General features: G+C 42.5%; 1 protein-coding gene across 1 annotated transcript in view; it reads left to right on the top strand.

Annotated features, from left to right (window-relative positions):
- Positions 1–3,504: 3,504 nt before the first annotated feature.
- The window catches only part of T265_01211 (hypothetical protein), a gene marked incomplete at both ends in the record, with an annotated part of 17,603 nt that continues 5,938 nt past the window's right edge, over positions 3,505–15,169 (top strand). The window contains 5 exons of the mRNA XM_009165196.1: positions 3,505–3,711; positions 3,755–3,828; positions 3,913–3,968; positions 7,257–7,372; positions 13,730–13,952. Of these exons, the coding sequence (XP_009163460.1) occupies positions 3,505–3,711; positions 3,755–3,828; positions 3,913–3,968; positions 7,257–7,372; positions 13,730–13,952 (676 nt within the window). The remainder of the gene's footprint in view (positions 3,712–3,754; positions 3,829–3,912; positions 3,969–7,256; positions 7,373–13,729; positions 13,953–15,169) is intronic.

Genomic DNA, 15,169 nt, shown 5'->3' with positions numbered 1-15,169 from the left:
AAATGCGATATTTCAGGCGAAAGCAACTGAGGTACATCAGGTTCATCAGGAATCATCGTTAACAACTCTGATCTCTGCCAGTCAGATGGGAAATGTGAAGTCAATGACCTTGTTCTATCGTCTGATTATTGTATGCCTCTGTTCAGTATAAACACAGGTTTCTACAGGGAAATAGGATTTAGAACATTTTTTGCGTATGCATCGTTTGGTATTGTATTAGGACTCAAGAATCCTCAGCTTCTGACAACATTCAAAAGGAACTCTGTCTGACGAATGAACTTACAGTTTCAGTTATTACAACTGCAATGTTTGCAATGAAATGTCGCTCTTCCTGCGATATATCGCGTTGTCAATTTCTCTGAACTGGAAAATACGGAGCCAAGAAGCCTCATTTATATCAAGCAGCTTTGAGTAACATTAAATGCTCACGACTTCGCTTAATCGCATTTTATCCTCATGGAGACAATCACAATTTTCATGAACTTCGCCGCGCCAAAAGTATCCATAAAACCTCCATAAATAAATTTCGTAAAAAAAGGAATGAATGGTTTGTCATACACTGCACATAAGGTTTTTAAAAATTCTTGGACAGTCCACGACCGGTTTCACCCTTCTTGGGGCTCGTCAGGTAGGCACAATCCCCGAGTTTCCGTTAACCTCATGTTCTACTTCAAACCAAATTGCATGAAATTAGCGAAATACACTCATTTTCAAACAGATTTGGTTTTGCGAGAGACTCACCTGGAACCTGGGTGGATATCTCGTTTGTGATGTTTCCAGGTCGTGGGCTGTCAAAGAATTTTCAGTGACCTTATGAGTAGTGCATTAGACATATACACATATTTCGATATCTCGAATATCGTACCAACTGAAACGTGAGGCGGCCTGATGCAGCACATTTAATTGCCTGAAAGCATCAAAAACTGGAGATTCAGCTTGCTTCTAGGTGAATCTCTCGCAAAACCTTGTTTTTCTGTAAATGAATGTACTTCGCTGAAAGTATAGTTCCTTTCAGTTTGAATGATATAAATGCAGCGCATACGAATTAGACACCAACTTTTTGAAAACTACATACTGTGTATTCTTTCCTTCACGTAAAGAAAAAGCAGACTCATTAACGGCAGTGCGTTGTGAAAAGTTATTCTATATTAAGGTCTGTTGTCACAGAAGAACTTTCCTTGATATGTTTCTAAGCCACAGCGACTATTTCCTCTACCTCTGAGTTACCTCATCACCCAGTTAAGTTTTTTTCAGGTGAGATGGCTCTAGACCTAGCGGCTACCGACTATATACACAATAAAGTAAGGAGAAACTGCTCAACTGTTAGTTTTTTCAGCAACATTGGAAGTTAAGAATGTCCATTCGGATGGATTTACTGCAAAGTACTTAGTACATGTATGCCTGATGCCCCAGTGAAGGGGAAGCAGCCCACGCAATTTTATTTTTCATCCATGTTTGTTCACACAGCATTCAAACTAATTCCTGCTTCGAAGTGTTACTCAGATGCAGGTCAGAATAGAGTGAAGCCATTAAGCATCAGCTCTCGCATCTGTAGTACCACGGTAATCAGTTGCATGTATTGTCAGTGTTCAGTAAAAACTAATGCGGTATGCAAGATTTATAAACCTTTTCGTAAAGTCGGGCAAATCACCGTTTGATCACCTGTGACGGCACAGCAGGGCAGTGCCGTGCCAGAACCACCACCTTTTCTTGCAGATTTAACATTTATAGTATTGTTTCTTGGAAGTAGGCGCGAATTAGAACGTCCGTGTACACAGTCATTTAGTTGACTTGTCTTGCTTTAATAAGGCGAGTAATCTCGATAGTACAGGGGACGGATAAACAGTTTCGTGAAACACTTCTCACAGAAATCACCCATCACAAGTATAAAAAAATCATAGCTATCCGGAAAATTGCAAGAGCTGTTTGTGTTTGAACCTGTTTTATCGAGTTCAAATCAACCTACTGAGCAAGTGTAAAGAGGTTAAGGTCATAGATGAAACTACCAATAATCGGAGAACGTATCTCAATATAGTGCCCTTACAATAAGGGGGATAGGGTCCAACTAGTCAGCGATAATGTAGCTCGAACTAGTTGTTTTAGTTTAGTTGACGAAATGAGAGCGCCCAGACTAGTCAGTAGACAGTAGTTACAAGTTTTGTCCTGAGTGAAGGAAAGTCTGAGATTCACGTGGAGTTTCTTTTAAATTCATAAAGAGGGCCATAATCGAATGAATGATTTAACCTCGAGGAACTTCAGAACACGTGACTTCTGGGGGGCAAGTACAACAGTGATTTCTGAGGTCAGATTCACCCGGTTGCCTCTGGCCAAAAAGTTTTCGCCAATCCATGACTGCGGTGGCAGGTGGCACCCAGGTGGGCATGTCGGTTTTTTGGCTGTTATCGGGTTTCGGACCTAGAGGGGTATGTGCTCTTTCATCTGAGCATTGAGGCATCTGTTAGTCCCGCTACTATTATTATTGGTATGCGTAGTGGGATCCGGCGCCAATTAAGTCATTTCCTTGACCGATTGTGGCGTTAACCCCTGGGTCTGGCTGAGAATCCGGACCACCGGAGCGTTGGTTGTTTCAATGGTTGCATTGTCTTTCCTAAAAGGAAGTCTCATAAAAACCACTTTTTGGGCGCAGCGTTACTGCTAGGACGTACTGAATACTGTCCACCGCCTGGTTTACCAACCCATGGAGCTTATCTATTTCCAACCACTACGTTCGCTGGAAATCCTACCTTACCCGAGAGATAACCTAGCGTGCAAGAACAACGCCCATGTGAGAAGTTTGCACTTTTCCTTTAAGCTTCATTCAATTAAAACTCGAATCATCCATGTATTGACCCGACCACATACGTTCATCGTAAACATTGCGTTTGAAAGATCCATCAAGCTTGCGTGTAATGAACATAAAGTATGGGAGGCTGCTGTCCGCTGCCCATTCGTAAGCCTCGGTGAGATTTGGGTCAGTGGTACTGAGGCGCTTAACAAACTTTTACGGCCAAAGCTTTGTCCTTGAGAATGGTCAGCAAGTCGTCAACATAACGTTTATTTTAGGTTAGCTTCAAGCGAATATTAATCAACTGTCTTTCGATCATCCTCATGAATACATTAGCTAGAATTGGGCCTGATGATCTGATGTATTCTAGACCAATAAGGAAGCGTTATTTAGGCTGACGTTGCACGTTGATGTTGCGCACAGAACATGACATAAATATCACTACATTATGACAACATACGTCTCAGTTTCTTCGAGTAGTTATCTCACGTCGGAATGCTACGTTCCGTGCATACTTGCAAACTGGCCTACACAGAGTGTTCTTTTATGGGTACTTGCAACAATTAGTACAAAAAGGGGTTCAGCCAAACAGACTGTCGTAATCCAAAACACTGATCAACTGTTTTGAACAAATGGTTGCCGTCCGTACCATTGTGTAGGTGTGTGGTTTAACGGGTCTGTCCGTCGTACTATGATCGGTTCATGTACAAATATGAGCGATGCGCACTGTAAGCGGCGGAGTTTACTTGAAGCTCAGTGCTTCAAAGCTCAGTTCTGCACGACGACGCTCGAATGAAAGTCATCCTTGTCCCACGTCCTTCACGAGTGTATTCATTTCGTCACTGCAATTTTGTCTGGGACTTCTGTTCTCTAAATCACCAGCTTGGATAGTCATATCCCCCTGGAGCTGTTACGCTTCGCCACATGTAATGAACACCGTATTGCCTATTTTATCCTAGTGGTTTTTAGTTTTACGGTTTAAAAATTCATCGGAATCCCACCATAACCAACATGGTTACCGGAACCCAGGAATTTCGTGCAAAGTGAGTGGTGATCACGGTCGTGTTCTATCGATCCATACCTGATTATATCGATTCTAACCGGGCTTTATTGTTTTTCTTCTTCAGGATAACATGGGCTGCCAGTGATACGGTTAATGAATTTACCGCGGGAGCAGTCGGGGGTAAGTCGGATGTTGCCAGAATAATTTTCATCTCCCGTGGGTTACCATAGTTTGAGTTTCAGTGGCTGGTTTCGTCGTGCACAAAATGAAAGTTTTACTTATCACGTATTGAGTCACACAAGTGAGCTCTCTGTTACTTGCACCGATGCCAACTTTAAGCACATTTTTCCAGCAGATTAACCAGAGTGACTAATCTAAATCTGACTTATCAAGTAACCCATTCAGAGATGTATTCCAAGATCAGCAGCGCCCATCTGGTTTCAAAACGGAAGCAGCAAATTTCAGGACGTTCGACTGATGAAGGTACACACAGTTGCTAATATTCGAGGGTAGTTTCATACCAGGCAGAAATCTCCACAACAGGGGACATTCCATTGAATGGGTGGCTTGGTCCCCGTTTTGCGAACTTCCATACTGATGGAAACCACAGTGAGGAAAGAACAAATGTTGGCCAATCTGTGTCATTGTTTTGCAGCGTCTGTCAATTCATTTCTGACATCAGGAAACGCGAACCATTTGTAGTATTAAGGTAACAGGATGTGTGACCAACTGTAGATTATATTGCTGGCAATACTTGGCGAACTTCAGAATCTGAGTAGCGTGGATGAATGGAAGGTATGCATCATACTAAACCGTGAAACATTCTGGCAAAGGTGATATGATGTTAGTTGATCTGGTTTTTCTAATCAACGGAACACACTGCAACATACTTTCGTTAGACCAGTTAACAACACCTATTTTTGTGGTTAGTAATCCACCTGTAGTGAAGATCATTCTTCAGTCAACAAATACTGAATTTACGGCAACCTGTAGCGGAGAGGCAGCGCACATGAGATTTGTTTAGCTCTTTTCACCAAGTCTGACCAGAATGCAGATGGAATCAATATAACACACAACTCGAGGCTCTTCCCAATAAATAATACATACGTGTCTGCAACTTGACAGTGCTCAAAGTGGACGGTCGAATGCCCTTCTGTGACGGAGTAATCTTCTCCAACACAACTTAGTACATTGTGGCAGTTAGTGGCAGCTAGCTGACGATAGAGAATACGATGTAATTGGTTGCGGGAATCGTTCACATCATTCCTCCTATCCTGGCGTGGTGAATCCACACCAATGGAGTAATCCCTTGATTCGAGCCTTACACTGAGCCGATCAGCTCATCCTTATTCACGCCCTGTGCTTGAACTCTGGGAAGCTGGATGCGCCTGAATTTTCCAGTCTGAACAGACAAAGAACTGTTCGCCTCACATAAGCCATAACCGCCTGAGAAAGACTGGCTTTTTGCAAGTGATTGGTGTATACACAATAAACTGAGTCGTGAATGCCCATATCCTTGGCCAAACGGGCGGTCAGCCTTCCTGTTTCATATCGCAGTATGTTACTCAAGGCTTCCATGAAACCATCCTCACTCTAGTTGGTGACCTCCAAATCACTGTAGTGTTTGGTAGTATAGTCAACGAAACATGTAGTGGTCTAACAGCACACCAGTAACTACATCCTCTAATTGAACCGTTCGGTTTGATAAAACATACGTTCAATTTGAACAAAGAGAGAAAACTCCAATGCTAGAGAATGTTATGTCTGGTACGAAGTGCGAGATAGCTCTCAGTATCGCTGTTTAGCCTTGATTAACAAACAGAATGTTTCAGAAATCACGAAGAACGTAAGACTTATATGTATAATACAAATAGTTATCTGTTCTGGCCTCAAAGTCAACACATCTGTGATATGATTAAACCATACTTCAACTCATTCGATAGGCCTAGACAGTTGTATGCCAACATTAGGACAGACGTACATAAAAGAGGATAGTTCGAAGAAGCGGATACGCAGTAACTCAAAGTAATCAGAAAATAATTTGGCTTTGGGTAGGATGCCCACTGTTGGATATTTTTCGTTGCGCCTGTTCTGAATAATGGAGAACAACTGAGCGGATTTACAGAAATTTTGTAGACCGCCTACCCCTCACTAGTGGCTATTCACTGGAATGTCAAAATGAGACCGCCCATTGACGGAATACCAATATGGGTGGGTCACTGAGATTTAATGGCCTTATATCTACCATATTGGTTCGAGACATGTGATTTCAGAGTAGAATGAAGTCATGTGATAAGCCAGCGTGACTGCCATTCAGGAACATGAATTTACCAGGAAGTACACTCCAACCATTGTAGTTATCTTATTGAAACCGTGTTGTTTGTCTGTCCAGCAGCATTATAGGGTCTCAACACCCCTGACTGATCCTAACAGAGAGTGACTGTGGTGTTTTTATAACTTTCGTCAATTCCAGTTTTCACAATAAGGTTGAGTGAAATGAACTAGTCTTGGTTGCTGTAATTGGTCTCCTCGGCTAGTATGTAACAAATATTTTTATGATAATCAGCGTAACTCATGTGTACAGTTAGGCAAGTTCACGGATGAATGTGTGATAAGGAGGGCGGAAATGAACAAGGGACAGTGAGCCAGGCTGAAACACCAGTCTCTATGTGCGCTCATTCCTTTACTTGTGCTCGGCAGCGTAGGTTGGTCGCATGATAGGGAGTCGGAGAGAATACGAGAACGCGATCCAGCGTCCCTGGATGTTGGTTGGAGGAAGAATAACTGCAGTACTATTTTGCCACATATGGCGGAAACCGATCACGTCATAGACAAAGAAACTGCTTCCCATGTCATACACCGAGTGCCCGCGAACCAATCAAAACTGGTACGATACAAACTACCACCGATTGCAGTCTGAATGAACCTAGTTGACATACGACACTGCACTCAGAATAAGTTTGAACTACCTTTGAACTTTAGTTGGCCTGCGAGATTAACTAACTTACTTCCCAGTGAGGTAAATCAGTCGATTTTTCGTCCTGTAAGAGAATTTTCGGAACGTTTAGGAACATTGTATAGCCGGTTCATCAGTATTGGGCACCTCTCTGGGTGCAAATCCCAGATAGATTGGAACTTACGACTTCATGAGTTACTTCTTTTGAGTCAACATCCCAAAGAACCATTACCTCTCTTTCCCCTTTTCATTCACGGAATCGTGAATTCGTCTAAATGCACACATGATTTTCGGTGAATATCTCATTATCCAAGATGGGAACATAATGTGTTCGCTGTCGACGTTCTTTTCGTGTACATTCACTCGCCCGAATTGGCGGTTCGAATTGCGGTTTGTAATATAGCGACCAATGAGCCCAAACGATTATGCTTCACGGACTGATTGCATTCGGTTCTAATATACAGAACGTTCAGGTGAATTATCAGTAATTTTTCTTCTTTTTTGTTCGACAGGGATTGCTGGTTTGGTAATCGGTCACCCTCTGGATACGCTGAAGATTCTCATGCAAAATTCTACGCAGAAGCCAAGTGCAATTGAGATCTTTAAGAATATCAGACAGTTTGGTGCAGTAAGATACTTGAAACTACTTATTACTGTACACGGATTCGACCTCCAGTATTATTTTTAGTGGACTGGTATAACTGCTAGTCGTACTAGCCGGAAAGTTTTGCCCACTCTGAAATCCATAAAACCAATTCAGATCCAAAATGGCGGAAGTCAATTTTGGTCCCTCAGATGTTTCGCAACGAAGGCATGGCTGAGTGAAATTTTGACGCGAAAATAAAAACAGTCCACCATGGGTTAGAAATCTCTAGTAAGTGCCGACTTTCAGAAAGAACAGGCGCACAGAGTTGCACTTTGACGCTGATAGGCCGTCGAGTCCATCTGTCACCTAAATCCTTGCTGCTAATCTGTCTCCTAACCACCTCGGAATGTCCTGGTCACCCCGCTGTTCACACTGCTGTTTTTTTGGAGTTGGCTTGATGTGGGTTGGGTGTTTTTGCTATGTCGCTGGACAGGAAAAGGGTAGACTGCAGTGGTTTCCATGCTAGCTCCCCTCTTGAGTGTACTTACATCTAAGGTCGGACACAGTCTTGGTTTCAAGTTATCTGTGCTGTCTCACGTCGTCCGATCACGAGACCCTTGTAAATGAATTAACATTGCAACCTAGCGACATCATACAGGCCTTCTCCATATATCCTTGATGCCCCTCGGCAGGGCTGCTTTCACACCCAAGTGTAGAACTTCGGCTACGGTTATCGTTACGCTAATAGGCTGTCCAATAAGTGCTAAACAATTGTACTGAATTTTATTCACAATTAGTTAACCCAACTGAGCATGGGTTTGAAGTTTAGTCAATAACAGCGTCGTGAACTGATCCGAGATAGACGTTCTGCAAAACAGTTTTCGTCCAGTGAGTGAATAAATGCAGCATTTCTTAGGTATGCTCTCAAACGGCGTCTCTGACATTTGAAGTCATTAACTGAACGGTTGCTAACTTATTAAGGTTTTGTTGCTGAATTGATGGAGTGACTGTCCTACGAGCCCAGAGAATAACGAGGGCAAGTTTTCACTAGACACCATAAAACAAAAGTGGGGTGCTTGAAGCCTGTGCATACTTTTCACTTAGGAGTAAATGTTGTTTAGAACTAACAGGAAGCCACTCTGACTACACTGTAAAACAAGGAAACAAACATTAGCGAAATACACTCATTTGCAAACTAATTTGGTTTTGCGCGATACTCACCTGGAACCCAGCTGCATCTCTCATTTGCGATGTTTCCAGGCATCAGAATGTGCTACACCCTTAATATATATCAGTAGGGCGATTTCCGTGGATATATTCGAAGTTTTAGCTTGACACTGCTGGAAATAGCCACTAGCCCTTGGAGATCCGTGCAAAGGATAGGATTATCCAACTATTCCCAGGGTTGTTTTGTCACGAATGGATAGATACTGGACATTTTGACAGATATCATTTCTGTTTCACGTTGAAGAATACCGGATGCTTGTTGGAGTGTCCATCCACGTGCAATCAACACTTTGTATTACATGAGTAAGCATGGTGTCATATCAACTAAAGTTGTGGCCTCTTCCAGACAGATTCGGTTGACCGTCCTAATGGTACGCAGCCCCTAGAAGCATCTAGTGTTAGTTGAATCCATCAATATCTACTCCGGATCGGCAATGGTCAAAAACTCTATACAGCCAATCGAAAGCTCGCTTTTATGAAAGTTTGTAGTCAATAACAGAGGTGGTGGGGAAAGGAGCGCTTGATTCGTGATCTATATCGAATTTTCTCAATTTTCTTCTAAAAAGTAGCCGATGGACAGGTTTGTCTGCATACTATCACACAAGGCAAACCAATCTCATGAGTGCTTCCATTCTGTGCAAACGGCTGCGAAAATTGGAATACTGGTATGTACGTTAAGCTCCAGACGGTCAATTTTAAGGACCGTATTGTTGTATGGTTGTCAGGAATGGTCTCTATGGTCAGATAAAACTTTCACATCCACCAGATCTATTCTATGTCCCGTGTCTAAGGAATGTACCGCCATAGCTGAGTCTTTGACCAGTTTTAAGACGGAGACTGCAATTCACACCACAGAGGCTGATAGCCGAGGCGGTGGAACTTACTAAGCATCACAACGTGAATAGATTCGACGGTGTAGAACTGGCGAACTTATGGAAAGCGGTCTTAAATAAGCCGAGTTGACACGAGACTGTATGGTTGTCAATCCACGTAGAATCATTAGCAAAAACTGCGGGTGAGGGTGCAAATCCCAACTTGACCAACGGTCACGGCATCCCTCTTACACCACTGTCTTAGCCCTAGCTCAACCACACAGACGGACAGAAAGTTCAAACGACGTTCAAGAGGGACCATAAAATGGACCGAATCAGAAGAACTAGACCCTGGACTGCACTCAAACACATGTAGGTTTCCCATGGACCCAACACTTGTTCACCCATCCTAACACACAAAAATCCCTCGACCGACACCCAACAGAGATTTAGTTTGACTTAGCTGATTGGTTCGCCTTTCGCCTTAAATCTCGACCAACCTCGGAACCTAGCCACTTGGCCTGACGAAGCTTGTGTCAAAAGCGAAACATTGCCCAGCAATAAATCTACTGATTGTCACCAAACTTTTTCGATAACGATGACTACTCAATCGGTTCCAAGTATTTTTCGCCTGATTGAATAAACCTGTCCTGCCTTTCACGACCTGCTATTACCACTAATCCTCAGATTCGGTGGCATAACACGATTATGAGTTAATTTCACCGGTTTATTTGGCGACCATGAAGGTCCCATTGTATTATTTTCAGTGGCTCCCGTTAACAACGGACGAAGTGTGTGTGACGTGTGATTCTCAGCTTTTCTCATGGAGGTGTGCAGTCGATGTCCCTGACAGCCCTAATACCAAGAGGAGACATACACCATTAGTAAACCAGATGGGGATGCAGCTTTATTAACGAGAATTATGAACAAGTCGTTTCCATTCGTTTTCCTGCCAACACAAATTTGGTCTGGAAATACGAAGCCCAGCGTGCGTGATATTGTCGGAAATACGTACCCAGGGATTGTTAGTCCGCATGAAAGCAAGTGCCTTTTGTACATATTCAAAAAGATGTTCTGTGATCACTAGTGTTTTGCACAGCATTGCGAACTGTCATATACTGAATAATATCACATGGTGTGTGGTAATGAAGGTAAAACAGAATTAACCTTTTTGGCCCTGAAGTTGTTATACAGCCTTCCAGTTTGTCCACACTTGTGAGCGAACCAGTCTTGGCAACTGTCACCCCATCGCCACAACCGGGGTGGTCCGAGATCAATGAACCTTCTATGTAAACAGATTATATGTTGGCCGTTAACCAAGCACGTGGCCTTCCACAAAGCTTAATCGAGTGCCATTTGGTGCACAAGTACACCTTGACGTCAGTGTTGTTTGTTTGTTTGTCGGTGGCACTAAGATGGATGCCGGAAGGATGAACGGCTCCGTAATCCAGGATAATGCATGCAGTAATTCCGTTCAAGAACGGATCACTCAGAGCGGGACACCACTCCTTTAGGAATGTTTTTAAATCTCCTCCGATCAAGGGCCCCATAATAGAGATAATGAGCGCTGGACAGAACAGTGTCTCATCAGGCTAAAAACACCCTCTCAACTGCATTATTGGGTGACCGGCATTTTTAACCCTATTATCCCGGTTATTCATTCCGACTGGTGGATTTCTTAGTGAGTGAGTTCTGGTTGCTAAGCTTTTTGAGGTAACCTGTTGACCAGAAATTGTGTACCTGGCTCATAAGGTGAACGAAATCACCACTAGAATGACTTTTTATAGCTTTCGACAGACGAACTCTTAGTCGATTAAAAAGCCATAGTATACATGAAGTAGTGAAAAAGCAATATAGAATCATGTTAAACAAAGTCTAATTTGCGAGTCTTATGAAATGAATCAGGGTTGGCCGTACACCAGGCCATGAGGAGAATTACAGGATTCTAGGAACTGAGGGTCACGTAGGTAAAAGGTTTGTGCTTGGACAGCGTGTAGTGGCTATGACCTGAGATAAAACTGGATAAGCAGTGTGTTGGACATCCGCTGATACCTTCTGTGTAAAGCTATTACAGACACCAAAGAGCTTGTATCCTGGTTGCGCCTGTGCCAAAGTTCTCAGCTAAGAGTGATGGTGAATTATCAACAGTTTATTGATTACGGAAGTAACAATATCGTGGCATTTTTGAACCTTACGTAAGAGAAAGCTCTGTCCAGATCACCGGAAAATTTATAACAACCTTGTTCTAAATTCCTGGCGAGCTTCTGAACTGCGATAATTTCAGCCAATCACAGCATGCGTACACCAGTAGAGAATAGCAGGACCTGTATGCCAGTAGTATACAAGGCAAATAAGAAACAGATGGATACTTCCCCGGAGAAATCATACTTTGGTTGATAGTCTTGAGGATCTTTGGAGAGTATAGGAAATATTCGGGGGTGATATTATGCTAGAAGCTGATTAGAACAGAAAACACTGTCGTCACTTTGTAATGCCACTGTTTATACTCCATTTAATAGAGCTATTGATCCCCTCCCACTGCGATTTTTTGTCCTTCTCTCTGGTATTAGATGCGAAAGCTTGAGGTTTTCGGTTTACTAAAACGAGTGAAAACGATAACGTAAGAACTTTCCATCTCCATCGTTTCTGTCAAACTAAAACCCAATTTAAGGCTAATTAATGATGTTAGAAGACAGCTTCTCAATGGTTCTCCATAGGACAGCAACAAGACTAGTTGCGAGCTTTCAAAAATTCACTTGCTTACGCCAATCGCGGAGTGAAACATGCCACGTTTATGTGACAGAAGCATAACAACAATCAACGAGAACCATTGACATTGGTTCACAGGAGTGGCGGGTAGATATGTGTTTCTGCTCTGTACTTTTTGCAGAAGGCTGGCCTTCTTTGATTGCTCAGTCTGGTTTCACTAAAACGAGCAAGTAGATAGGGAGTGAACCGTAAGTTTTATGGATGATTCGTTTCAATAAGACACCGGACGGTCGATAAACCCGGAGTCCGTGTGATCGACGAGACTGTTTATGGCTTTTTCTGACTGGCTTTTATTAGACTTTTTTGAAAGATGTTCTTTCACTCCTTGTGAGCGAATTCTATTTATTCTGTCAGTATAGGTTTCACCGCAACTACAGGTGGCCTGATACATAAAAGGTGAAGCAGATCGAACGAAGGAAATTCGACAACTAACTAGCGACGCGATCTCTTTACAGGTCGAGTCAAGCCTCATATCAAGTAATGGAAACGTGTGTACCAAGGGTGGCTTGATTTGTTGAGAGATGTTTCTGCTCTATGGTTGCTTCTAAATGGGAAACACATGACTACATGAGTGTGGTCTAATTCGGTCCGCTCTATAGTCTGGATTTACTGTGTGGCGTTGAACTTCTCGGAATAACTATTTGATGTGAGCGCTTGTCCTGGAAGGTCCTTGTCTTCTGGAAGTTTATCTGCATTGCATGCGTTTCGAGCTCAAAGGGAAACGGTTGTCAACAAACCTCAATTTTAGGCAGCGAGTACGAAGCAGTTTAAATGAGGATAATGGCGAATACAAGTGGTCACGTGGTGAGCTCAGAGTTCATCAATTTTCGTCAAAATGTTTGGCTAATAAAAACATCTAGGAATGCCAAGATGTTACTGAAACGCCAAAAGGCTTACACACATATATTTCCAAGGAGTTCAAAAGTAGCATGAAATGTTTTTTTGATGAAAAACTACTGCTGAAAACTTTCTGACAGCCGACGACTGGTTTATTCCTTACCAAGGCTCATTAGTTAAGCGCAGTTCTCAGAGTTTCCGTCTAATTCATGTTTTACAGAAATCCATAGTGGATAAAATTCGCAAAATACACTCGATTGCATACTAATCTTGTTTTAACGAGGAGCTCAACTGAATCTCAGCTTAATTCTTCTTTTTTTACTGTTATTTAAGCGAATGAGCGACGCAAAGGCCGTCTCATTTTCTAGTTGATACGATGTTCGAGTCATTGCAGTACATTTCTTTTACCAATCCTTACTCATAAATTGAGTTGTTCTTCAGAAATAAGTTTCATAATGTCACCAATACTAATGATGCTATATTCTACATATACTCTGATTTCTGTGTCTGGAGAAAATTCCAGTTTATTTATTGAAGAGGTCAAAAACCCGTTTATTTATAACGTCCTCCTTTCGAATCTATGCGCATATTTTGATTCGAGACAAACTGAAGCACTTTACAAAGCGACTCAGTCGCTTAAGTCAGTCTACAGTAATCCATTCGCCAGCTATGATTTACCTTTCGAACTAATTGTTTTTTATCCCAAAATTTGGATTAGGGAGCCCAGTAAATTGCTGCTATGTTACTGTTGCAGACGAACTTATTCAGAGGTCTAACGCTACCATTCTACTCATATGCAATTACCAACGCTGTCACGTTCGGTGTGTACAAGACCACACTGAAAGAGCTAGACCCAACAGGGAATTCAGTGTTCGCCTGTTTAGCTGCTGGAGCGGCATCTGGAATGGCTCAATTGATTCCTGCCACGCCGATAGAACTCATCAAAATTCAACAGCAGAATACAGCAATCTCCTGTGGTAAGTCTTTCCTTCTCTTTGTCCATCAAGTTTTCTTCGTTTGAACCGTAAATAAGGCATCTACCGCATGGATTTTATTATCACTGCTTTGATGTTTTTATTTCCGGCATAGTTGTTACTCGAATGATCGAAGGACAACAGATGTGCAAGCAAGCATTCTGATTTCTGTTGGTTACGAATGGCAAGGCAGTACAGATTTAACTTGAGCAATAACAGTTGTACTTCTCACGTTCTGGTGCCAATTGAACTTCATGCATGAGAACATATTACCGTTTTCCCGTTTAACATGTTCTGACTGGTCGTCCACAAACAATGCCTGAGTGCTGCTTATTGACTGTTGAGCGTCAAAACTGCTCGCGTAACTTGGCTGTCGTCTTGCATTCAGATCCTACTGTTCTCAGTCTAATATCTTTTAACTGAGATTTCGTCCTGTCAGTAAAACCAATCTATGCCGAAGAGTAGACAGGCACTGTACAGCTGTTTCATCCTCATTGGAAATCATCAACAGTGTGCATCTCAATTGCACTTTTCCGAAGCTCTTAGTTAGGCAGCAACCCCCTCGTGGGGCTGCCAGGAGTATTTCTGATGATTTGCCAAACCAACTTTGTGCTCATCTGTCTGACTAGTTTCTAAGGTTGTAGATGTCGTAATGGTGATCGATAGATAACGTGGCGTAAGAGAACTCATTTACACTGGCATTCATATGGAGAGTGTATCTGTTATCGCGTGGACGCTTGTAAGCATACAAAGGTTCTCGATCGGCATGCTGCTTTGAGACTACGACACACTACTCATACGGTTGATGAAAATTTTTCGGCAGCCGACGACCGGTTTCGCTCTTCTTGGGGTTCACCAGGCAGGCGCAATCCCCGAGTTCCCGTCAACCCTATGTTCTGCTTGAAACCAAATTGCACGGAGTTAGCGAACTGCAGTCATTTGCAAACAAATTTGCTTTTGCGAGAGTCTCACCTGGAACCTAACTGAATCTGTCGTTTATGCTGTTTCCAGGCAACCGAATGTGCTGCAGTAGGCCGTCTCATGTTTCAGTTGGTATTATATTCGAGATATCGTGATACATGCGTTACATATGTGTGACGCAGTCTTCATATATATATATATATATAGGTTTATTGACTTGACATTCTGCTAACTCAATTTACCATGGTCCCAGGATTTGAGGTAGCACACTGATGTAACCATTGCTCACTTAAACGCAT

The sequence above is a fragment of the Opisthorchis viverrini genome (assembly GCF_000715545.1).
Source record: "Opisthorchis viverrini unplaced genomic scaffold opera_v5_13, whole genome shotgun sequence".
In the NCBI taxonomy this organism is placed as follows: Eukaryota; Metazoa; Platyhelminthes; class Trematoda; order Opisthorchiida; family Opisthorchiidae; genus Opisthorchis; species Opisthorchis viverrini.
The sequence above is the reverse complement of the archived record's forward strand: the minus strand, read 5'-3'. Positions and strand labels throughout refer to the sequence as shown.